We start from the raw sequence: 23,566 nt of genomic DNA on the forward strand, positions 1-23,566 counted from the left end.
GTGAGCCATTGCATTAGCAATTGCCTCCCGCATGCGGAAAGAAATGTAAAAGATTGTAAAAAATTCTGGTTTAACTTGGAATATTCATTTAACTTGGCAACCCTTTGCAAATGGAATGTGAATGCATATGCAAATGCCTATTTACGAATGAGGTTTTTACAAATTAAATGTGTTTTCTAGTAAGTATGATCAAGATATCATTGATGAAGTTAGCAGTCACTTCTAACATGTCGTAAAGAACCTCGTCCATTATTCATTAGAAAGGTGCTAAAGCATTGTTCAAACTAAATGGCATCACCAAGAACTTGTACAAACCAAATGGTGTACAAAAAGCAATCTTATGAATATCTTCCTCTATTATTGACACTTACTAATATTTAGAAACAAGATTTAACTTGGTGAACCAATGACTTCTCTCTAGAGAATCCAAGAGATCAGAAATATGAGGAAGAAGGTACACATTTAGGATCATCATTTCATTTAACGGATGAAAGTTGATGTAAAAATGAATACTCCTATTAGGCTTCATCACAAAATGAGGTTCACATGCCTATACATCTCGCAACTTGCAAATAACACCCTTTTTCAACATCTTTTTTACATTTGTATATAAAATCTTGAGTTTTTTGGTAACCAACGATGAATAGAAACTTTGATTGGACAAGCATCCCCAGTTGGAATAGAATGGCATATTGCAATCTTGGCCCCAAATGATAGGTCAAATTCAAAATGATCAACATACTCCATAAGCCAATTAACTGTTGCAATACAAAGACTATCAGAAGGATCAAAAGAGGGAATAAAAGAATAAGATAGAAATATAGGAAGAAGTAATGGAGAAATTAAAGTGATGGAAACAAAGGTAAAAGTAAAAGGACAAAGAGGAACAAAAGTGAAAAGAATGAAAAAAATATAAAAAAGTATAAAACAAGGGGAAGAAGCCTCAAAGTTATATTTAACATGATTGAGCTACAATCAATTTATATCAAGGATGAGGTTAAAAGCTTGATTTGGCACCAATGACTGTAGCTTAAGTTCTAGATTGCCCACAAGCACAACTAGGTTCACGTCACCCCATGCATATACATGTGTATAGCTGTTGCCATATATAATAAAAACTGGCTTTGCCACATGACACAAATGTAGACAGCAAGATATGACAACAAGCTGAGTAATAAAAGATAAACTCAAGCCTGTATCAACCAATATAGAGAGAAAAATAAAAAACCTTTTATTATAAAAACAAATTTAAAAAGTAAATACCATATAAACTAGTGCCAAGTGAACCCCTTGATAATACTCCCGAAAAAGATGGAACGGTCACTAATTTATTCTCGCAAGGACTATCCATTATTCGTGTGACTCCTTGTTTCCTGAAAGCATTTTAGTGTTTAGACCTTCTACTCTAGCAGCACCAATAGAATGTTGTTGACGCCAAGGTCTTCACCCAGAAAATGGAGGTCACCAATTTAGAAAATGCCAACAATGCAGATAAGTGTGACTAACTTCATCACAGGACCACCTCTCATAAAAAGTCGAGATAAAGGATATATAACGAGAAGTGAAAGAGGCAACATCTCATAATGTTATATTAATCGAAGAGCATCATTAAGGGTGGTTGGAGTAAATGCATGCATAAATCCTACAAAATCTTAATAAAGTGTTAGCCATAATATTCCAACTTGATCTATTCTGACATATTAAGTTCCACACAAAGCAAAAGGCTTCGGAAACGAATACTAAATTGCATCACAAACTCAAATGACCCTTAATAAAGATGATGCAATTGTTGAAAAGCATTATCACAATTGTTACTATATCCAAATATACATTTGAAAATATTTGGGAGAACGCTTCAATCCTCATGAGTCGCTGCACTTAAACCATTATACCATTATAGTGTTGTTCTTTAGAGACATGTGGGAAATTCACCCAAATGCCAAATATCATCCCAAGATTGATATATGGCAATCACTATGAAGTGATCGAACCAATGGTATATATTATCCCTAGGATTCCCACTAAAGAACTCTAGCCGAACTCAAAGATTAGCAATAAAAGTAGGAGGAGCTGTACCATATGGCATGAATGCCACCATCAATTGAGTTTGATTGTTCAATTGCAATTGTATAGCATTAAACAATTACATCAACTATTATTCTAGAGTCAAAGGAAGAGGAGGTTATGACTCTACTATGAAGATGAACAAAAGTAAAAAAACTAAAAGAGAAGAAGAAAAAAAGCTATAAGAAAAGGGAGATTTAGATAATGCAAAAAGGTAGATTTAAACTAAAATCCGAAATCTTAACACTTCTCAAGGATGATCAATATTGCCCCTCATCTCCACTAATATGAATGTATGGAATATGGAAATGAAATACAAAAATGTGCATATCAATTTGCTCAAAAACTTTAGATTATATACAAAAGTGAGAGGTCCGAATTGAAATTATGACAGCTACCAAAATCCCATTATTCTAATATTAGTATATGGCATCGTAGTTGTACACTTAGACCTCACATTGGAATATTTTAGAAATGATTAGAATTATATGTTATATTTATTTTAAAAACCTTTATCTCAAATATTTTTGCTCTTAACAGTATACATTATTTAACATGCAAATCACTTTTAATAGTACCAATTAAACATTATAATTCTATATTTGGTTGATGCTTAACACTAACTAACATACTAGCATATTCATTTATAAGATCCATTTACCATTTACAAACATAATTTCAAGCAAAGAAAAACTGATGGCATAAAAATTTCAATGCTGCTACGGCACACCATGGCACCCTAGTGCCTAGATAAAGTAGACGTTGAAAGCTTTAATCTATCCACACCCTTGCTTCAAGCGAAAATTGCTCACAGCTGCAGGCCTCATAACCTTTATAAAGAGTAATGTACTGTGAATCTATGGGTGGTGTTTTGTATTTTCCTTCGGTCTTCGAATGGACGGCTGCGTGGCGCCAGATGGACAGAACAGCCTCCACGTCATTGGTACATATTGCTTTTCTTCCTTTTGTAAAATCATTTTTCTCGTGCGAGCCGGAGAGTCCATAGCGAGCGTTTCCACGTATCGTTCTCACCCTAGTCTAGGTCTTCTCTTTCTCGCGGAGCTTTTGGCGCTCGCCAAGCGGCGCCGCGGGGCGAGGGTATCGTGATTCGCAGCAAGAATGCGCCTCTAGCGAGCAGCCGGCGATCGATCGATCGATTTCGGGTCCGGCCGGGCGCGGGAGAAGCGATTATGGTGATGCGCAAGGTCGGCAAGTATGAGATCGGTCGGACGATCGGCGAAGGTACGTTTGCCAAGGTGAAATTCGCGCAGAACACCGAGACGGGCGAGAGCGTGGCCATGAAAGTCCTCAACAAGGAGACGATCCTCAAGCACAAGATGGTCGATCAGGTGTGTGCCTCACGAGAAATCCCAAGAACGTGAGTGGTTTTTCTTGCTAGAGAATGTAGGTAGCCTTGTTTTTAGTTCGTCCTCTTTTTTGTTCTGTTACTTGTGGCCATGTTCTTCACAGCTAAGATTTCCCAAATTTTTGGCTGCTCTGCAGATTAAAAGAGAGATTTCCATCATGAAACTCGTACGACACCCCAATGTTGTGCGGCTTCACGAGGTAGAACTTAGTGATTTTTTTTTCCTCCGTAATCCACTAGGTTCTTTTCCAGGTGCTTGCCAGTCGAACGAAAATCTACATCATCCTAGAGTTTGTAACCGGTGGAGAGTTGTTTGACAAAATTGTAAGTTCTAGATTATGAATACGGCATTGAATTTTTTTTGTTTGTCACATCCAGGTCGATCAAGGGCGGCTCACTGAGATCGAATCACGCAAGTATTTTCAGCAGCTGATTGATGCCGTCGACTACTGTCACAGCAAAGGTGTTTATCATCGCGATTTGAAGGCAAGTTTATCAACTCGTGCTTTTCTAGTTTTTGACTTTACGCTGGTTCTTTTCTTTTCTTTTATTTTCTTTTTCTGTCACAGCCTGAGAATCTCTTGCTTGATTCACAAGGGAATTTGAAAATATCAGATTTTGGTTTGAGTGCTTTGCCACAACAGGTAAACACGTTTTCTTCCTCGTCAATTATATGCTCATGGTTTTAGACCTTCAGGAAGATGGGCTTCTTCATACAACTTGTGGAACTCCAAACTATGTTGCTCCAGAGGTCACATATATACATCAGAGCTGGGTAGCTTGTTAACTCATTTTCATACCTGCAGGTCCTTGATAACAATGGCTATGATGGAGCAGCAGCTGATATATGGTCGTGCGGTGTTATTCTGTACGTCCTGATGGCTGGTTTTTTACCTTTTGACGAAGTGGATCTTGTCACGCTCTATCGGAAGGTAGCTGTTTCCAACTAAGAATACTTCCCCTTGACGCTTGTCTGTCTTTTACGTGCTACAGATTCATGAAGCAGAGTTCCTTTGTCCATCGTGGTTTTCACCTGGTGCGAGGTCCTTGATCTCAAGAATCCTCGATCCTAATCCTCAGACAGTACTGTCTTACTCATCTTTTAAGTTGCTGAGTCTACTCAGCCGCTAAGTTTCAGTCGTCTGGGTCTAAGCAGTTATTTAATCAAATGCTGATGGTTCTGAACTCTTGCAGCGGATTCAAATGTTTGGCATCCGAAAGGATGATTGGTTCAAGAGGAACTACGTACCTGTGAGGCTCGCAGATGATGAAGACGGGACTTTGGACGACATTGAAGCAGTTTTTGATGACTCTGAAGTAAGTCTTGTCTTAGACTAGTACAATACTACAGCATCGTCTTTTCAATTCTTTTGTTTTCCAGGACCAATTTGTGAAGGAACAGAGAGACATTAACGAAGGTCCTTCGATGATGAATGCCTTCGAGCTTATTACTCTTTCACAAGGCCTCAACCTGTCTGCTCTTTTCGACAGAAGACAAGTGCGTAGTGCATTACATCCAAATTGTTCTCAACTCTGGCTCTTACTGTTTGCAGGACCTTGTCAAGCGTCAAACAAGATTCATCTCTAAATGCCCGGCCAAAGAGTTGCTAGCGAGAATGGAGGATACGGCGAAATCCATGGGCTACAAAGTGTATAAGCGTGGGTACAAGGTGCTGTGATCTCTGCTAACACGTTTTGGACGAGCATCTAACTTTCCCTGACTTCGTCTCTTAGATGAGATTTGAGGGGCTTACTGCGGGTAGAACGGGGCAACTTGCAGTGGCGGTCGAGGTAAAATTCTCATTAACCACCTTTTGTCCGCTCACCAGGACTTTCTGTGAACAGGTTTTTGAAGTCGCCCCATCACTGTATATGGTCGAAGTCCGAAAAGCTGTGGGTGATACTCTGGAGTATCACAAGGTAAAGAAATTCTTCTCTCTTTTTTTCATCTTGCAAAGACACGGAATTGGCATTTGCTTTGGTGGCAGTTTTACAAATCGTTTTGTACAAATTTACGCGATACAATCTGGAAATCCGCTGGTGATGCCAACGAGCAATCTTCGCAGTTGCTGAGAGGAGCCAGTTCCGGAGTTTTAAACCAGATATAAAGAGTTTGTAGTGAAGGTGAATGGTGCTGGTCTGTATAACTTCTTTTTCTTTCTGTCGTTATATATACGGCTGAGATTCTAGCAGATTGCGCGGGTGAGATTGGCGCTGATGTGGCGCTTATCCAGACGAGAGAAAGGTGTCGCTGGCCAGTGTGCGCTTGCCACGCGTCGGGGCCAATCTCTCTGGAAGAAGTTCTACTCTCCAAAGTTTTTTGAGTTTGTCGCAGAACTATAGTGCCATGGCCGCTGCTACTACCAGTGCTGCTGCCACATTGTCCACTCCAGTCGCTGGCCTAGGTGGATCTTCACTCAAAGCAGTGAAGAGATCTTCATCCTCGAGAGTTCATCTTACTTCAGGTACTGCTCGTCTCTTGAGTTGTAAGCACTGAGCTTTTCTTTGATGTGTAGCATTCGTCCACAATGCCAATGCCTCCGCGAATGCTCTTCGACTGAAGCCCTGCATGTCTCGTGTTACATGGTAAGAAGTTTGTGATTTCTCGTAGAACACTTATCCTCTTCCTTGGGACAGCTTTCGTGGAGACTGGTTGCGTACCGATCTCTCAGTGATTGGATTTGGATTGATCGGGTGGCTAGCACCATCGAGCATCCCTGCCATCAACGGCGATAGCCTGACTGGCCTGTTTTTCGGTAGCATTGGTCCCGAGCTTGCTCACTGGCCTACAGGCCCAGCTCTAACCTCGCCATTCTGGTAAGTAAAGAACTTTTTCTTTTCTCCTTTTTTCCTTTGTTGCGCAAATGTATGAATTTGCTTCGTTTGCTTACCCAGGTTGTGGATGATCTTGTGGCATCTGGGACTATTCATCACGCTCACTTTCGGCCAGATTGGATTCAAGGGAAGAGCCGATGGCTACTGGTAAGAACTTTTGTGTGTTTCATAGCAGCATACCAGGCAGCCTGTACGAAAAAACCTCAAAGAACGCAAAGCTGGTGAATGATTCAAGCTTTTGTATAGAAGCGCTCTGGGTTGGTTTCCTTTGCATTTTCCATGGTTAGCGCTTGCTTTTTGGCTTGGAGCAGCGAGGCTTGCATGAGTAGAAAGCATTTCTCGTGCTTCCATTATTTATAATTTAGACATTACTTTTGAAACACCAGAACAAGCAAAAACCATACAAGATAAATTTCTTATCAAATTCACTAGCTTTCCTTCTGGTTCAAACTTCAATTTAGACAAGGAGTCTGGTCTTCAAGAAGATAAGTCGAAGTTTCAAAGATCGTTTTAGACCCCAGCTTGTTGACCAAAGATCGAAGTTCCGTAGGAATTTTCCTTTCCACCATTTATTGACTTAAGGTTGGTTACTTTTTTATTGGTTGCTTGGACCTCTCTGCAGCTTTGAAATTCAGACAAAGTTCAGTGACCAAACCAAGGAAAAAAAGAAGGCTGATTGTTTTCCTGGGTTTTACTTTTTCTCGTTTGTATCTTTGAAACTTCGGAACTGTAGAAACCTACAAAAGAAAATTAAAAAGAAAAGATTTCTTCGATGCTGAACACATTTTCTCTCTCTCTCTCTCTCTTTTCATAACTTACATAAAAGCGCCTCCCCAAATCCACAGGAAGCTCGCCTCCCCATAATTCAACCCCGTACAAAGACCGAGTACTGAAGCTCGTGTAAAGTATGATACTCTTCCCGGGGAACAGGGGCCATTGTTTTGCTCTACTTTTTTTTCTTTTTTTCCAATCCACTCTTTTTTTTTCTCGGTGTTTTGATCTTTACAGGGGGCGCCAGGGAGCACAGAGAGCAGCATTTTTTCTGTGCAAGCTACCAACTTGGGGTCCAGAAAAAAGAAGAAAAAAGAGCTCCAGTCTAACGGATCACCACCTGGAAAAGCTATGGCGCCAGAGATTGTAGAGACTGCGAACTTACTAAAACCTTTTCTCTCTTCTTTCCTTCTCCGGCTTTTCAGAACCTGTTGACACTGTCTCGATGGGCGTGGTAGAAGGAATGAGGACGTTCTTGAGGGAAATCCTCTCCAGCGCCGTCAATCTCCAGCTCCGTCTCCTCCCAATCGTCCCATCCCATCCATTCTTGCTGCTGCTGGCGATTCAAGTCTCCTGGAAACCAAAGATGTTTTAATTCCCGAGCAACAGCCAAAACAAATCAAACCAAATCCCCCAAAAGAGCAAGAACTCACTCGCCAAGCCTGTGATCATGGCAGACTTGGTTTCCTCCTGTATCATCACCCTTGCGCCCAACGAGGACATTTGAGCAAAGACGAGCACTGGGAAGAACAAAAAAAGAGAAGCTTTAGAACTGCTGGTTCTTCCAATAAGAGCTGAGCAGAATTACACAAGAACCAAAGAGCCAAAAGGAGGCAAAAGAGAGCTTACGCAGCAGCGAAAGGAGCAAAGATTTGATAGAGCCGGCCATTGTCGAGAGTAGAATTAGACGGGCCCAACACGGCAGCGAGCGAGCGAGAGAGAGAGAGAGAGAGAGAGAGAAAGAGAGCGAGAGACCGTCTCTTTTCTGGTAGCCTGTTTTGAAATTTAAAAACAGAGAGCGAACTGTTTGTGAGCGATATATGGTGGGAGAGATTACTTAAATTGTCCACTAACCTCGGTTGCTAACTCCTCCCCAAACATTATGGCCCCTCGCACGATCCCGGGGATCACATCAGGGCCGTCCGTCCAGCCCGTGCATGGCAAGCCCATGACACGTCATACTCCCCCCCGAGGCATGATTCTCATGAAATTATGAGGATTCTGGCAAAGCACGACAAGTCAACTAACGAGTGAGAGAGCCGCTCTAAAAACGCAAAAAAAACACGACTAATAAAACTTGGATCGCTCTAGTCGTGCCTGGACACTGATAAGTTGCTTACCTCTTCCCTGTCCATGATGACAGTGTGCTGAGAGAGACGATTTTCTCTCTTCGAGCAGCGCAAGTCCAAAATGGAGCGGCAGCAAGCTTTGACGATCTCAGGGGCACTGTTTTGGAGCTGAAAGGCTCAAAATACTGGGATACCGAGGACTATGAGCTATGAAAAACACCATCAACAAAGTTTTAGCTCACCCACCTTGAGCGGACATGAAACAGCTACAGGATTGAAATCCCACCCTCTACTCCAGTCCACGTCGACAGCTTGTAGATCTGATCGGGACCAGCCGCCGGCTTAATCTGCCGTCAGGAAATAAAATCTGTAATAAGAACAGTACAAAATACTTTACTTACGATACTGAAAGAGCCAAGATGGCGTCATCCTTGGCCTGCTTCGCTGGTTTTTCGTCGAAGAAACTCATTTGCTACTGCTGTGAGCAAAGCCGCACCTAACGGCAAAGACTCCTCGTCCACAGTGAAGTGAGGAGTGTGATTTGGATGCACGGAGCCCAGTGTCTCGTTCCGGATTCCCAAGTAGATGTAAGCACCAGGAACTTGTTGGAGATAGAAGGCAAAGTCTTCTCCTTTCATGGAAGCCTCTGCCACGAATACGTTACTTCCCCCCAACATGTCGGACGCAACGTCCCGGACAAGCTGGTAGGCTTCTTCATCGATCACGGTCGCGGGATAGGATGGTTCCATAAAACTGACTTCGGCCGAGCATCTGTAAACTTCGGCTTGTGCAATGATAACCTGGGGAAAATGATTTGAGAGAGCAGCTGGAAAAATCCAGCAAGTACCTGTTCGATCCTTTGCTTAAGCTTCATGAAGTTTTCGTCGGTGAATGCTCGTAAAGTCCCACCGATTACGACGTGATCGGGTATGACGTTAAAACTGCTACCAGAGTGGAACTTTGTCACAGAGACAACCTGTGATAGGCTTTGTAAGTACCTAAACAAATACTAACAAAACAGAGACCGAGAGAAACAAACCTGTGAGTCTAAAGGATGAAATTCTCGAGAGACCAGCTGCTGCAAGCTCATGACTGTCGCGGACGCTGCCAAGATCGGGTCCACAGCGAGGTGGGGATCGGCAGCATGACCAGACTTTCCCGATATCACTGCCTCGAAAGATCCAGCAGCTGCTTTCAAAACGCCTGGCTTCGCAGCAATTGTGGAAGTCGCGTACTCGGTCGAGACATGGATCCCGAAAATGGCCTCGGCATCACCAAGAGCTCCTTCTTCGACCATCGTTTTTCCACCACCACCACCTTCTTCAGCTGGTTGGAATATCAGCAGCACTGTCCCCTGCTCACATAAAGGGACACTCAGCTTCGAAACGAAGAAGATAAATAGAGGAAAATGCAAACGCAATACTTTAGCACGAAGGCAAAAAAGAAATCCAACTGCGAAAGCTTTCCAAGCAAATAAAAGAGAAGAAAAGAAAAACCTGAAGTTGTTCTTGATGTAGTGTAAGAAGCTTTGCAGCACCTAAGAGCATCGCTACGTGCGCGTCGTGTCCACAGGCGTGCATTCTTCCAGGAACTCTGCTTTTGTGCTCCCATTCCACCGCTTCCTACCGGGAACATCACGAAAAAATCCAGCAAACGCTCGACAGAGATTTAAACTGCGATTACCTGGATAGGCAGCGCATCCATGTCCGCGCGAAGAGCTACAAATGGCCGATCGCCACTCCCCACGGAAGCGACGACGCCGCTGCTCGCGACGGGCCAGCGGTAGGCGACGCCCATGGCATTGAGCTCCGACCTCACCAGCGCGCTCGTCTCGACCAGATCAAACCCTAGCTCCGGATTCTCGTGAATCCTCCGGCGAACGCCCTTGATCCAGTCCTGGAACAACTCTACATTCTCAGCAGCGTCGCTTGCGCTCGCCAAAAGCACCACCAAAAACCACAAGAAATATGACATTCCCAAAACCCTAATGTTGTCAACTTCTTTCCAAATGGTTGTAGCATGAGAAGAACTTGATGAAGACGGCGGTTTTTGATGATTCTGAAGTAAGTCCTGTGTTAATACAATGGTATTTTCATTCCTTTTGTACGTTTTTCAGCTCTTTTCGACAGATCGATAGATATTGGCCCCAGGGAAGAAATCCGATGAGATGCCGTTCTAGGCGGCTGCTGGATCATCCATCCTAAGCATCGAAGCTCAGGCCCAGATAGACTCAGCAAACTTAAAAGAGAGCACTGAAAACCAGAAGGGAGAAATTATGGATCTTGGATTTCACACCTCAAGACTTTCATATGCCAGTTGCATAAAACTTTTAACTTATTTGTATATAACATAAATACATATTCAAATGATTCTTGGATACTACATCTACTTATATTTATATTTGTGTTTGAATTATACTAATCCATCAATTTATTCGAGATGCTCTCATCTGGTGCGGCTTACATAATGTATTTTTATGGTCAGTCACAAGCTTTCTTCAGGAATCATATTGATTAATCCGTGTTGGCTTTCGGTGTGCACCTCTTATGAAGGTCTGATAATTTTCCTTTGAAAGGGAATCTATGTTTCATTTTTTACCACTCCGAAGCTGCTGTGATGGCTTTCAGGAAAGCTCAGTTCCTAAAGCCAGATTTACGATCCTATCAAGGTATGAAAAACCACCAAGCTTCATGTATTTGTTATCGAAGAACAAAGAAGCTCTATGTGCTGCCTGCGAAGCCTGAAGGAGACAAAGAGAATGTCAAAGAAGCTGTGGTAAGTTCCATTACAACTTTACTTCACGACAGATTTTTACCTGCTTATAACACTACAGGTATTTTGATGTTAAAAACGCACCGCTCTATTTAGGAATGTCTTTTTGTTTTCTGATCTTTAAATTTCTTTGAGACTGCTCTTGCAGCAACCGATGATAGCGGCAGCGCTTGGGGGATTTGTGTACGAATTGATTGGGCTCGTCGTAGCAATTTGCACCATTTTTTCATATTCTATTCAAACAATTGGCATGACATTCATTGAGTTTAAGGGGCGGCCGTTAGATTGAGGAACATCCTAAAATATACTTTATAATTCTGAAGCAATTAGCATCATTCGAATCTGCTATTATAAAAAGCACTTATAACGTTTCGGAACTACATAGGCTTCCAGGACAGCATCCTCCAAATCCACACCATACTGCAGACAGAGCAAGATATGAGACTGGAGAAAAAGCAAGGAAGACTGACCAGCTTCGCCTGCAGGAGCTCCATTCGCTTACAGACCTCAACATAATTGGGTATTCGCTCCATCATATACCTGGGCCAACAGAGAAAGGAATGAGTTAGAGAGGGTAATTCGATGGTGTTTCCTTACATGCTTTCCGCTGCTGCAACAAGAATCTGGTCTTCCGGCCCAGAACGTAGGGCCGAGTATGACAAGTCAGGGAGGGCCTTGTACACCGGCAGCCGGGTGTTGATCATCCAGCAGTAGCCGTGGTACATGCATGTCTGCACAAGGCGCTAACTAGATATCACTGGAACGAGAAACTGCTTACTATCAAAGCATGGTCGTGGGGACTGATGGACTCTGGTGGCCTTGCAGTCAAGAGCAAGCTGGTAAAAGGGCTAGTGTTGATCGCCTGGATCAACTGGGAGAGGGCATGCACGTCGTCGATGCACGTACCGGTTGGCGGCGGGTACGCATGGCAGTACTCGGGGAGCCCCTTCCACCGGAAGACATAGCCACTTACCTTGTACTCGTGGAGCACATCTCGCAGCAGTCGCAGGAGAACTCGGTCCTTCCTCTTCCTGTAGAGCCGCGTGATGCAGCGCACCGTCTGGCTGCATCGGGAGGGCTGCTCGTAGTGGAAGTAGGCCGAGCCCATGATCCGGTCTAGGATTGGAATGGCTGGGGATGCTTCGAATTCCTCCAGCTGGGAAGATTGTAAGACGCGAAGAGAAAGCGATGAGATGTAGCGGAGATCCTCGTCAGTGACACCGTTTGTGGGATCTAGCCGGAGGTAGAGTTCGCGCTCTTGAAGGCTGTCAAAGAGACGACCACAGTAGAGAAGCTGGACGAGACGGCCCAGCTTGCCCAGTCCGCCCCAGTCGAAGAGAAAGTTGGTCTGGCACCTGGACACTAGATAGGCTTCCTCGCGCTCATGCTCCCACGACTCGGCAAGATCTCTAACCAATTTGCTCTTACCGGCCAGTTCCCTGCGGTGCGCCATAGCCAAGTCCCTCTGCCACAGCACCTTCCTCAGTCTCTCCATTTACCCTAATTCTTGCCACGAGACACGTATTTATTCTCGTTTCAGTTGAGAATATACTTTATATACTGCTTTTTTAACATACCTTTTCTCAAAGGCTCGCCAAGGTTTTGGATTAGTTATTGATGATGGAAGCTTAGATTGAAGAATGCCTCTGTGGAACACCTTTGGCCACAAAGTCATTTTCTTTAGACTTTGATGCCACTGGCTTTGGTTTCTCTTGCTCGTTTTCCTCGTCAACTCCTCGCAATGCAACATCCTATTTGTCCCACTCGTCCCAAAGTCCATGGCGCTCAGTTTTAAACTACAAAACGTGAGAGTCCGAGGAGAAAGCATTGGAGAGCAGCACAAAAGCCTGTCCAAGCTCCTCGTCCATTTCCACAAGCCTCTGTGCGGCAAAAGCCGCTTTTTCCAGATCGATGCTACCTCTGGATGATCCCAGCAGCGCCTTCCAAGCCACAGCATCCGCTTCAAACGGCATTCCCTCCACCACTTCCCGAGCAAAATCCACGCGCCCTGCTCGTCCTAGAAGATCAGCCATGCACAGGAAGTGCTCCAAGCTCGGCCGCGAGGAGTGATCCGAAACCAAGATCTGGAACAAGAGCTTACCCCGCTGGAGAAGCCCAGCATGGTTGCAGGCCACGAGAGCACACACGAAAGTGGTCGAGTCCGGGGTCACACCCTCCAGCTCCATTTCCAGCAGCAACTCCAGGCTCTGGCTTGAGTCTCCCGTGTGAGCCAGCGCCGCGAGGATTGTGTTCCAGAGCACGGACGATGCGCCAAAAGCAACTCGGAATGCGTGAAAAACTTCTCTCGCGGTCCCGACGCTGCCACACTTGGCGTACATGTTCACCAGCGAGCTGCAAAGGAACGCGTCAGCTTGCATCATCTTTCTCTCGATCAGGAGCTCATGAAAGATCTTACCGGATGACAAATCTCCCAGCAAAGAACACGCACCGAGAAGCGTCGACAGAGTTGTGGAGTCGGGATCCATCTTCATATCTTCATACAGCTCCAGCGCTTCTTTCCCTCGACCGCTCTGGACATATCCCCCGAGCATCGTGTTCCATGCCACCAAGTCTCGCCGCTCCATTCGATCAAAAACGCCCCTGGCAGAAGCACAGTCGTCAAAGCTAGCATACATCTTCACCAAAGCAGTCTCCAAAACAAGGCCAGTGTTCTCGAGCTTACTTGCAAGAATTCGCTGGTGGATCGCCTTTCCTTGCTCCAAAGTCGAGCACGCAGCTAGAACAGTGGAGTATGTCACTCTGTTGGGCGGAACGTTCATCGCATGGTAGATCTCCAGTGCCTCGAGGCTATGCCCGTGTTGTGCATATCCACCGATCATGGCAGTATGCACCACGACGCTCTTCTGCGCGATGCCATCAAAAACTCGTCGAGCATCGGCCACTGCCCCGCATTTCCCATAGAAGTTCACAACAGCGACTTGGAGAGCTTGATCTTCCTTGTCGAATCCACAGCAAACAGCTCGCGAATGGATCATCTTTCCGGTTTTCAAGTCCTTGGAGCTCGAGCAAGCACCAAGAACCGTGGTGAGAGTCCTGTGATTCGGCTCTAGCCCCTCCAAGTCAATGGAATGGTATGCCCCGAGAGCTTCCCTGACAAGCCCGTGCTGGGCATACCCAGAGATCATAGCGTTCCACGGAGCCACACTCGCCACCTTTGTCTCCTCCAAGAAAGCTCTGGCGATCTCCACACGACCAAGCCTCGAGTAGAAGCTTACAATCGAGGTTTGCGCCATTGCCTCGAAGAAAATCGCAGGAAACTCCGCCAGAGTTCTCGCGTGGATTGATCGCCCCAGCTCCAGATCGTCGCAGGACCCGAGAACGCTGGAAAACGAGATCTCATTCGGCTCAATGCCGGTAAAGATCATCTCGTTGTAAGCATGAGCGGCTTCTCTCGAATGCCCGTTCCGGGCATATGCGGTGAGCATCGCGTTCCAGGATACCAGGCTCTTCTCCGGAATGGATTGGAACACGGATCTCGCGAGATCGACCCTCCCGTATCTACCATACAACGCCACGAGAGAATTTTGGAGCATGAGATCAAATTCCAGCCCCGAGGAAGAGATATGGCGATGGATTGCGGTACCTTGAGCCGTGTTCGTGCAAGCTCCAAGAACTCGAACAAACGTGTGCCGGTCGGGCCTCTCTCCCTCGAGTGCCATTCGCCGAAAGAGATACAGCGATTCTTCCCCTCGTCCATTGCCCGCGTACGCGCCAATGACGAAATTCCAGCACAGAGCGCTCTTCCGGGGCAGCGATTCAAACAGGGATCGAGCTCGATCGACGCTGCCGCACTTGCCGTAGAGCTGGATGAGCAGCGCTCCGAGATCTGGATCCGTGCCGAATCCGGCCGCCGCAATGCAAGAGTGGAGAGAGATCGCGTCGGGGAGATTGGCGGCGCACTGCCGAATCGTGCGGGCGCAGGCGTGGATCAGTGGCATAAACCCTAACAGATATTCCTGTTTGAATCTACTTGCCGTTTAAATCTGGGTAAAAACGTTTATCTTTGAGTATCTCTCTCTCTCAATTTAGCGATTTGAAAAAATGGGCGGGAAATGAGATTGACTCCACAGTGACTCCCGGAGGTAAAATCCTAAAATCATAAAGCGTTTGCTGCTATATTTTTATAAAGGAGAACGTTCAGGGCATGAGCTTCCTCTGGCGGATCAAGTTCATTCACTGAACTATGCGTGCACGCTCATGGTCACTGTCTCCTCGCAGTTGTTCACGGATTGATCGATTTCGCGCTTGTTTTGCAGCGTTTCTTTGCGAGGCCGAGCCCGTTGCTGGGGGGTTTGAAGGATCTGGAGGGGTATTAGGCGGAATTCTCGACGATCAAGGGGCAGAGATCACATAATTCCTGTGGCAGTGGAAACTTGCGTGTTGATTCGAACATCCTGGCCACACCAGCGAGAAACTGGCCAAGCACGCCAATCGAGGTGGACTGTCAGCTTCCTAATGGTGGTATATGAAAGACACTTCGAACTAGAAAGTTCCATCTTTTTAAAATTGATTACAGCAAAGTGAATCCTGGTGGTCACTCGTGATTCTCAAGCGCGCGAGTCATGTTTCCAAGGATGGATTGACGGGTTCGATTGTTAAGTAATGGATTGATTGGTTTGGTTTGGTGGCATAGTTTTTGGTGCGATTTAGTGCCAGCGAGAAAAGGCAAGGAGATTCCTTGCGCAACAATTCAAAAACGCAGCCCCGAGCTCTCGGGAACGAGGGGCAATCTGCCCAAAGAGACAGTTGTTATGGCTCTTCGCTAATTTGCACAACCCGTAAGCTCTATCAATTTCTTGGGCTTTGCCAGGATTTAAGCTTGAATGCTTGTAAGTTTCCAAGAAAAGAAGAATAAACTGAAGTTTGCACAAGAATTGGCCATCACGAAGAAACAGGTAAGATTGGTAGCCATTGATATTTCTTTTTTGTTTGTCATTTTGCTGATGTTTCAGGTTGACAATTTCTTCAGCAATAGCAGAGCTAGACTGCTCAAGAGAAACAATTAAGAAATGAAACATGCTTGTGCCACTGAGCCTGAGTTCTCTGCCGTCGGTTGCGTGTCGGATGCCGTTGATGCCTGCGTCAGGATTGGTGTTTCTCGCTTGAAAAGCTCCGCAATCGCGACGAGAGGACGACTCATCCATAGCAATCGAAGCAATGATTCTGACGAGCAGAACTGGAGATTTCGAGCCTCATTTCGCTCGGTTTTCTCTTGGCTTTCTTGGAGGCCTCTCTCTCCTCTCTCTCTCTCTCTCTCTCTCTCTCGCTCCCCGATTTGTTTGTTCCAGGATGCAAGCAGCGGCATCAGCTTCACCGACCATTCATAAGCACTTCAGCGATTTAATTCTTTTCTTTCTTTACACAATTTATAGAACAAATATTATATTAATAATTTGCTGCGTTGCATGCTGTTATTTTTATTAAATAATACAATTGATCAATAATTATAAACAGATGATAGAATAAACAAGAATATACTATAAATTATAAATACAAAATTAATTTAAACGGATATCAACCATTAGATGGTAGGATATTCTAGAATATCCAATTATATTCTATTTAAAAATATGCAATCTATTGAATCTTTTATTTATAATTTTAATAAAAAGTAAATAAATCATATTTAAAAGTTATAAAGTAAATGTTAATAGATATACCTAAAATATGCTTGAGTATTTGGGATATTCTACCATTATTCTTGTGTTTATCATTTATAAACTCTTTTAAACACCTCTAATAAATTGTAACTTATTTTAAACTATCACCCTCTTTTTCCTTGTGAGATTTAGAATTTATGTTGTCTCTGTAATGCCAATTTAGTATACAATCAAAATACAAAGTTAAGTGAATGAAAAAAAAGAGTAAAAAACACACTTTGAAACAATTTTAGACTCAGAAACAAATAAACTTTTTGATAAAAACTTCATAATTTAGCTAAGAATGCTAATCAGGGTAATAATTATTTTATTTATCTAATTTTTTATGACTTCATTAAAAATAATAGTTTTGAGCTGGAAAACAAAAAAGTAAAAGCAAGATTTGAAGTTTACATTGTGTAAGCTAGAGCAATCTTGAATAAAAATGCTACTTTTAACTTTTTTCTAATATTTAGAAAAGAACCCAAGCCTTAATTCTTACCACATATAGCAAATTTTTATTAATATGTGTAACAAATATTTAATTAATAATATATTTAGTCTTAATTACTTCTTGTTTTTATGTTAAATATATAAATTTATATTATAACTATATTTGACAAAGCATTGCTTAAACTTTCTATAACTTTGTAAAATTATATATGTTAAATTATTAGAGTACAAAATAAAGAAATTTATAATATACTTATTCCACATAGAGCTGTTAACCCAAATTCAATATCTTGAAGGGAAGCTAGATACAATCGTTTCGTACTCCAGAACAAGCTCTATTCTACCAGATACCTCCTCCAATGATGCTTCCAAGCTCAATCCTACATGAAATGAGAGTTAAAGTGAGGACTCAAATAGCAATGCCCATGGCTGGCTTCTTTCATAGGCAAGGATTCAAAGCCCACGAACGGTTTGGGGCAATGTCACGGGGACACCAGCAGCCAGACCTCTTGGAACGTACTGCGATGCCCTAACATGTAAAGAAAATTGACTTTTCCAATTTGTCTGAAGAGCGAAAATCCAAGGTTTTCAACAGTCATCACAGCCCGGTCTTCCAGCTTTGGTCCAAAAGTACACCTAGCACAAGCAATATTCTTATCCCACTTATGCTGGATAGAAAAGGACGACTACAGGTGACTGGTAAATCCACTTGTCCAGCGATCCATTCGTCATGTGCTTAGACGAGGAGCCTGTTTGATCCCTCGGAGCAAAACCCAGGCAGCTTTACCAGGTTCCAGTGATGGAGACTTCCCAGCACCGAGTAACTGGAAGAAAAACAAAGCAAACTTGTGACTGCCGCTAGTCTAGGCAGTTCCTCTCCAACTCGGTTTGGGGGAAGTCTCCACCACGATAACTCTTTGTGGGGAGCTTATAGTGCCTCACTAACAAGAGGCAAGCTTGTACCCCAGGTTATAAGGTCATTACCAGCTTTTATACGTTTTATTCCATTAAAATCAAAACAGCAGAGCAAAATTTATTTATTTCATTTTATTCTTATTTGTAAAACAGTTAATCATATTAGTTATATAATATTTGTATTTATATGAATTTATAAAATACCCTTTAATCCCTTTATTGATATTTTATCGCCTTGTGAATGTAAGTTGCATACCATGAAGTGGTTTGAGAGTCACGCCCGACACAGGGCAGTGCTGATAATTTGGTGAGAGGCTTGCAGAAAACCTCCTAAGAATCATAGCGAGTGCAATTTTGGCCTCGATGAGAGCAAAAGTCTGCCCGATACAAACCCGCGGCCCGAAAGAAAAGGGCATGAAAGCGTTGGGATGCTTACACGCCTTGGAAGCTCCTCTCGCAAATCGCTCTGGGTTGAATTCGTGGGCATCGCCACCCCATTGCTCCTTGTCGTGGTGCATGGCCAGGATTGGAATGACGAGAACAATACCTTTGGGAATGCTGATCTTATCGCCCATGGTTGTGTCATTGAAGGTCCCTCGCTGGATGATTGGTAAAGGAGGATAGAGTCGCAATGTTTCGTTTAAGATCATTCCAACCTGGAAAACAAAATCACAAGATCATTGAATTTACGATAAGTTTTGTTTGCTTACCAGCTTTAGCTTGTTTAGAGCCTCGGCATTGATCTCATCTTCTTTACAAACCTCAAGAACTTCTTTGCGGGCGCGGTCTTGCCATTCACGGTGTTGTGAAAGCAAATACATTGCCCAAGTTAAGAGAGTGGCCGTGGTTTCCTGCCCAGCAATGTAGAACGTCTTGCACTCTCCAACGAGTTTGTCATCTTTGAAAGCCGGGTTATCTTGGCTCTGCTCCAACATCAGACCCAGCAAGTCTCTCCCATACGAAACTGATTTCCGCCGATCTTTGACGAGACCAAGCAATATTGCATCGAGCTCCTTTTGGACTTCCCATAGTTGGAGGTTTTCCCTCAGTGGATGCAACCTGAAAGATCACATAGTTTAATTATTACTAGCGATATAATTACCTTCCAAAGGGCATCCATTGCATTGGTGAGAATGCAATCTTGGTCAGGAGCTCAGCTTGCAAGTTGAGAAGATGAAAAATTCTTCTGCCCTTCTCAAAGCTGCTTCCAAATGCAGTGTGGGAGATCACATCCGCAGCCAGGAAGGAGAACTCCTTTTCAACATCAATCTCAAATTCTCCATCGTTATCCCATCTGGACAGTACTTTAGAGGTGCAATTGGCCATGGTTCCAGTCATGATATTCTGCAATTAATATGTTAAAAAGTATATAATTATTTTCCTGAAGTTTTACCTTGAGCTTTTCCAGCTGAAAAGCTGGGCCGACCACTCTTCTGTGCTGAGCCCAGTGCTCACCATTTGAAGCAACGAGACCGTAACCAAGCAATTTGACAAGAGTGGCTTGGATCGAGGCAGACTTTCCAAATGACTGTGGATTCTTCGATAAAACCCATCTTACCACCTCAGGATCAGTGACAGTCATCCGTAGCTCATTCCCCCACCAGTACATGTACGGCATTCCTGGAATTCCGAAGAGAACAGAAAGAATTTAACCTAGCTATGTTCATAGTACCGTACCATATTTCTTGGAGAAGCTATGAATGTCTGGAAGAACGTGCGAAAGAATATCATGAGTTCCATCAAACTCGAGCGTGAATTTCCGCTTGGAGAACCTCTGCTTGAGCACCTCGTCCTTGTTTCCGCCCTTGAAGAGCTGAAGCGGGCCTAGAGAAGGACCCTTGATCCCCTGCTTCCTCAGAGCAGCCTCTTTTCTACTTGGAGCGATCCAAAACTTCCACAGCAAAGCATACACAATCACGCCCACAAGTCCAGTCGCTAGAAGCTGGATCACGAGAACCATGTCTAGCTCCATAGCAATATTCAAATCTAGAAATTCTCTACTCTAGGTGTTTGAGTCAATTCAAGTTACGTGCAATTCCTATTTGCGTGAGGCCATACGTCCTCACGACACCTGTCCCGAAAGATATGTTCGTGCAGAAATATGAATTAAAATAAAAGTATAGGTGCAAAACGTTAAAATGTCTCATCCTTTGAGGTCATATGCAATTCTTTTGTTAAAGGGGACTTGCAAATACTGAAAAACATCCAACTTACAAAATAAGAGAAACAAAAGAATTCTCTACTCTAGGTGTTTGAGGTTACGTGTCATCCCTATTTGCGTGAGGCCATACACCTGTCCCAAAAGATACCCATTTGTCATGTTCATGTGAATTAGGAGCCAAAAGTTAAAATTTCTCACAAGCTGAGTAAAAAGGTAGGTTATAAAGGGGATTTGATAAAATAAGGGCGAGTACCGAAACGAGAATAAATAGGTGTCTCGTGTTAGGGCAAATGGAGAGAAAGATGCGGCAGAAGGGCTTGGCTATGGCCCACCAGAGGGAGCTGGCCGGTAAGAAAAAATTGGTTAGGGCTCTTGTCGAGTCGTGGAAGCATGAGGACGAGGAAGCCTATCTGGTGTCGAGATGCCAGACCAACTTTCTCTTCGACTGGGGCGGACTGGGCAAGCTGGGCCGTCTCATCCAGCTTCTCTACTGTGGTCGTCTCTTTGACAGCCTTCAAGAGCGCGAACTCTACGTCGGGCTCGATCCCACAAACGGTGTCACCGACGAGGACCTTCGCTACATCTCGTCGCTTTCTCTTCGGGTTTTACAATCCTCCCAGCTGGAGGAACTCGAAGCATCCCCAGCCATTCCAATCCTAGACCGGATCATGGACTCGGCCTACTTCCACTACGAGCAGCCCTCCCGGTGCAGCCAGACGGTGCGCTGCATCACGCGGCTCTACAAAAAGACGAAGGACCGAGTTCTCCTGCGGCTGCTGCGAGATGTGCTCCACGAGTACAAGACAGGCGGCTACGTCTTCCAGTGGCGGCGGGTCCCCGAGTTCTGTCATTCGTACCCGCCGCCAACCGGTACGTGCATCGACGACGTGCATGCCCTCTCCCAGTTGATCCAGGCGATCAACACTAGCCCTTTCACCAGCTTGCTCTTGACTGCAAGGCCCCCAGAGTCCATCAGCCCCCACGACCATGCTTTGATAGTAAGTAGTTTCTCGTTCTGAAATGACATGTAACACATATATTTCCCTGTGCAGACATGCATGTACCACGGTTACTGCTGGATGATCAACACCCGGCTGCCGGTGTACAAGGCCCTCCCTGACTTGTCCTACTCGGCCCTACGTTCTGGGCCGAGAGACGATCTTGTTGCAGCAGCGGAAAACATGTAGGGAAACCACCATCGAATTACCCTCTCTAATTCTTTCCTTTCTCTGTGTCGGTCCAGGTATATGATGGAGCGAATACCCAGTTATGTCGAGGTCTGTAAACGAAGGGACCTCCTGCGGGCGAAGCTGGTCAGTCTTCCTTGCTTTTTTCTACAGTCTCATGATCTTGCTCTTCTGCAGTATGGTATGAGGATGGATGGTGCTATCCTTGAGGCCTATGCAGTTCGGAAACGTTTTAAGTGCTTTTTATAGCTAGAAACTCCCTAAGAGGAAAGAAATTGGGTATGTTTGAGCCCGAAAATTGCTTGAGCTTGGAGTAATAAAATGATTTAAAAGTTGCACCCAAAATGAAGTGTTCTTGCTCTCAAGTTTAAGCTTCAATTGTTATATAGGGCAATTTTGGTTTATGGGTTTCTTGGACTACGTTCTCTACTCCAGTGCAATCTCAGGAAGCTTCTTCTTCGTTTTTATCTTGCGAGTGTTTCTATACATATAGAATATTTTTAAAGATATTAAATCATAATCATTGTCACAAGGTGTCGCTAATGGGTGTAAATCGGCCCTGCTTGTTAGTTTTCACCCACCAGGCAATCGCGGCGGAGACGAGCATCGATCCCACCGCGAAGACGAGCGAAAAGGTGCTGATGGATGTGGCAAGGATGGCCGATTCGGCTCTCTCGTTCTCGGCAGCCACGATTCTCAGGGGAGTCCACTCGCAGTTCATCGAGAAGTGCTGCATTGGACTCCATTCCACGTTGTTCACCGGGAACCAGAACGCTGAAGCGAATCTGTAGCTCTTTCCAATGCTAAACTGAGCATCCTGTTTGAAACAGTAAGAGAGAGAGAGAAAAAAAGAAGCTGTGAGGAAAAAAGCGACTGATAATCGAGTGAGGACCTGTTGGAGGCGATCTGACGTTTGTAATGGTCTCGAGAACTCGAAAATGTAGCTTCCAGCGCTAGCTGATGCTCCGTATGGACTATCCGCAGTTGTCAATCCTAATGCCACAGTCCAAAAGAATGATTTTTTCCTATGCCGTTTTCGCTATTACCATATTGGTTTTCGATGCTGGTATGGCTCCAAACTCCCTTCCAATCGTTTTGTGCACCACCGTTCGCTTCCGGTCCTGCAAACAAAGATACAAGAAAACTATAGAGAATTACAAGAGCGTGGGACTACCAAAACATTCACGAACCATTTGGACCGATGCCATCGTAATAGCGGCAATGAGGATTCCAAGCGTAGAGATCGTGAAGGCTTCCAGTGCTAAGAGAAAGTACTTAAGTCTCGGCAAGAAAAAAAGGGAAAGAAACAAGACGAGTACCTGTCCCGGCCAGTTCCATTGAGATTGTCCGCAAGGTTTGCGCCATAGCTCCGACCAGGGACGGCATCGCTAATGGAGAAATGCATTATATCCACTTCGTGACCTCCACAGCTTTGTTTCGAGCAATTCAAGCTCTCTGAGCAACCTCCCATCTGCAGATGATCATAGAAGTGAAGTGAAACAAAAAGAGAGATGGTTTTCTCGACTTACATCGACGTAAGTCGCGTCATCACCGATGGGAAACATGAGAGCTACCGAAGGACTAGCGCGTTTTACACTGTAGAAAGGAAAGACAAGAAATTCACATGATAGAAATGAAGAAGAAGAAAATAAAAGAGCGCTGACCTCTGCTTGTACTGATAGCTCCCTGGGATTTTCAAAAGAAAGAAGAGATCGCGACCATCGTGAGCAGCCTGTGTGGCCTCCACGATGAAATTCCAGTCCAATTTGCCAATCACTCGTTTACCTTGACGGTCATCTTGCCTGGATAGGGATCGCCCGACGCTGGATCCAACGCCGGGTACAGCGAGAACTGGATCCCTTCCACCGCATCCCAATCGGCGGCAGCTCCATCCACAGTGATCTTCCCGGGAATGTATTCCGCGGAGACGACTGCCAGATTCGACGCCGGGCCGCGGCATTGCGCTGCATTCTCCTTGTGATCGCCATGAGCCCTAGCAGAGTAGAGGAGAGAAGCTCCGAGAAAGAGGGCGAGGAAGAGCGCCATAGTCAAATATCAAAATTAGGGATGCCGGATGCTTTAAAAACAGCTCA

The 23,566-nt window shown here is 44.6% G+C and overlaps 6 protein-coding genes across 7 annotated transcripts; 2 read left to right on the top strand and 4 right to left on the bottom strand.

The window, feature by feature from the left end:
• Positions 1 to 3,044: 3,044 nt before the first annotated feature.
• LOC9650339 (CBL-interacting serine/threonine-protein kinase 24) lies at positions 3,045 to 7,179 on the top strand. Of its 2 annotated transcripts, XM_024673088.1 has the most exons (15): positions 3,045 to 3,413; positions 3,568 to 3,630; positions 3,683 to 3,754; positions 3,809 to 3,916; positions 4,000 to 4,074; positions 4,128 to 4,181; positions 4,237 to 4,362; positions 4,424 to 4,513; positions 4,625 to 4,747; positions 4,812 to 4,928; positions 4,984 to 5,100; positions 5,165 to 5,221; positions 5,276 to 5,350; positions 5,419 to 5,470; positions 7,111 to 7,179. In XM_024673088.1, exons 1-15 carry the CDS (start codon positions 3,255 to 3,257, stop codon positions 7,167 to 7,169), a joined length of 1,347 nt encoding a protein of 448 aa, XP_024528856.1. In that variant the 5' UTR covers positions 3,045 to 3,254; the 3' UTR covers positions 7,170 to 7,179. The 2 variants fall into 2 exon arrangements, with proteins under 2 accessions (XP_024528856.1, XP_024528855.1); XM_024673087.1 differs by lacking the exon at positions 7,111 to 7,179 and having other exon boundaries at positions 5,419 to 5,622.
• On the top strand, positions 5,642 to 6,510 carry LOC112345760 (photosystem I subunit O-like). The gene is made up of 4 exons (XM_024673089.1): positions 5,642 to 5,895; positions 5,947 to 6,016; positions 6,068 to 6,247; positions 6,326 to 6,510. Exons 1-4 carry the CDS (start codon positions 5,778 to 5,780, stop codon positions 6,414 to 6,416), a joined length of 459 nt encoding a protein of 152 aa, XP_024528857.1. The 5' UTR covers positions 5,642 to 5,777; the 3' UTR covers positions 6,417 to 6,510.
• Positions 6,467 to 10,299, bottom strand: LOC9631423 (IAA-amino acid hydrolase ILR1-like 1). The gene is made up of 11 exons (XM_002968502.2): positions 10,009 to 10,299; positions 9,822 to 9,947; positions 9,365 to 9,679; positions 9,173 to 9,301; positions 8,727 to 9,125; positions 8,572 to 8,672; positions 8,377 to 8,510; positions 8,111 to 8,257; positions 7,886 to 8,029; positions 7,690 to 7,776; positions 6,467 to 7,609 (listed from the first exon to the last, which is right to left on the bottom strand). Exons 1-5 carry the CDS (start codon positions 10,297 to 10,299, stop codon positions 8,751 to 8,753), a joined length of 1,236 nt encoding a protein of 411 aa, XP_002968548.1. The 3' UTR covers positions 6,467 to 7,609; positions 7,690 to 7,776; positions 7,886 to 8,029; positions 8,111 to 8,257; positions 8,377 to 8,510; positions 8,572 to 8,672; positions 8,727 to 8,750.
• Positions 10,300 to 12,711: 2,412 nt separating this feature from the next.
• Positions 12,712 to 15,056, bottom strand: LOC9650341 (pentatricopeptide repeat-containing protein At5g55740, chloroplastic). The gene is made up of 2 exons (XM_024673028.1): positions 13,199 to 15,056; positions 12,712 to 13,105 (listed from the first exon to the last, which is right to left on the bottom strand). Exons 1-2 carry the CDS (start codon positions 15,054 to 15,056, stop codon positions 12,894 to 12,896), a joined length of 2,070 nt encoding a protein of 689 aa, XP_024528796.1. The 3' UTR covers positions 12,712 to 12,893.
• Positions 15,057 to 18,313: 3,257 nt separating this feature from the next.
• LOC9650342 (cytochrome P450 CYP72A219) lies at positions 18,314 to 20,124 on the bottom strand. Its single transcript, XM_024672993.1, has 5 exons — positions 19,803 to 20,124; positions 19,519 to 19,745; positions 19,228 to 19,469; positions 18,836 to 19,184; positions 18,314 to 18,781 (listed from the first exon to the last, which is right to left on the bottom strand). The coding sequence occupies exons 1-5, from the start codon at positions 20,095 to 20,097 to the stop codon at positions 18,353 to 18,355; spliced, it is 1,542 nt and encodes a 513-aa protein (XP_024528761.1). The 5' UTR covers positions 20,098 to 20,124; the 3' UTR covers positions 18,314 to 18,352.
• A 1,827-nt stretch (positions 20,125 to 21,951) lies between these two features.
• On the bottom strand, positions 21,952 to 23,551 carry LOC9631424. Its single transcript, XM_002968506.2, has 8 exons — positions 23,259 to 23,551; positions 23,138 to 23,205; positions 23,003 to 23,069; positions 22,793 to 22,944; positions 22,664 to 22,734; positions 22,520 to 22,594; positions 22,366 to 22,466; positions 21,952 to 22,290 (listed from the first exon to the last, which is right to left on the bottom strand). Exons 1-8 carry the CDS (start codon positions 23,517 to 23,519, stop codon positions 22,000 to 22,002), a joined length of 1,086 nt encoding a protein of 361 aa, XP_002968552.1. The 5' UTR covers positions 23,520 to 23,551; the 3' UTR covers positions 21,952 to 21,999.
• Between the last annotated feature and the right edge of the window lie 15 nt (positions 23,552 to 23,566).

Source organism: Selaginella moellendorffii, unplaced genomic scaffold (assembly GCF_000143415.4).
Source record: "Selaginella moellendorffii unplaced genomic scaffold, v1.0 SELMOscaffold_10, whole genome shotgun sequence".
Classification (NCBI taxonomy): domain Eukaryota; kingdom Viridiplantae; phylum Streptophyta; class Lycopodiopsida; order Selaginellales; family Selaginellaceae; genus Selaginella; species Selaginella moellendorffii.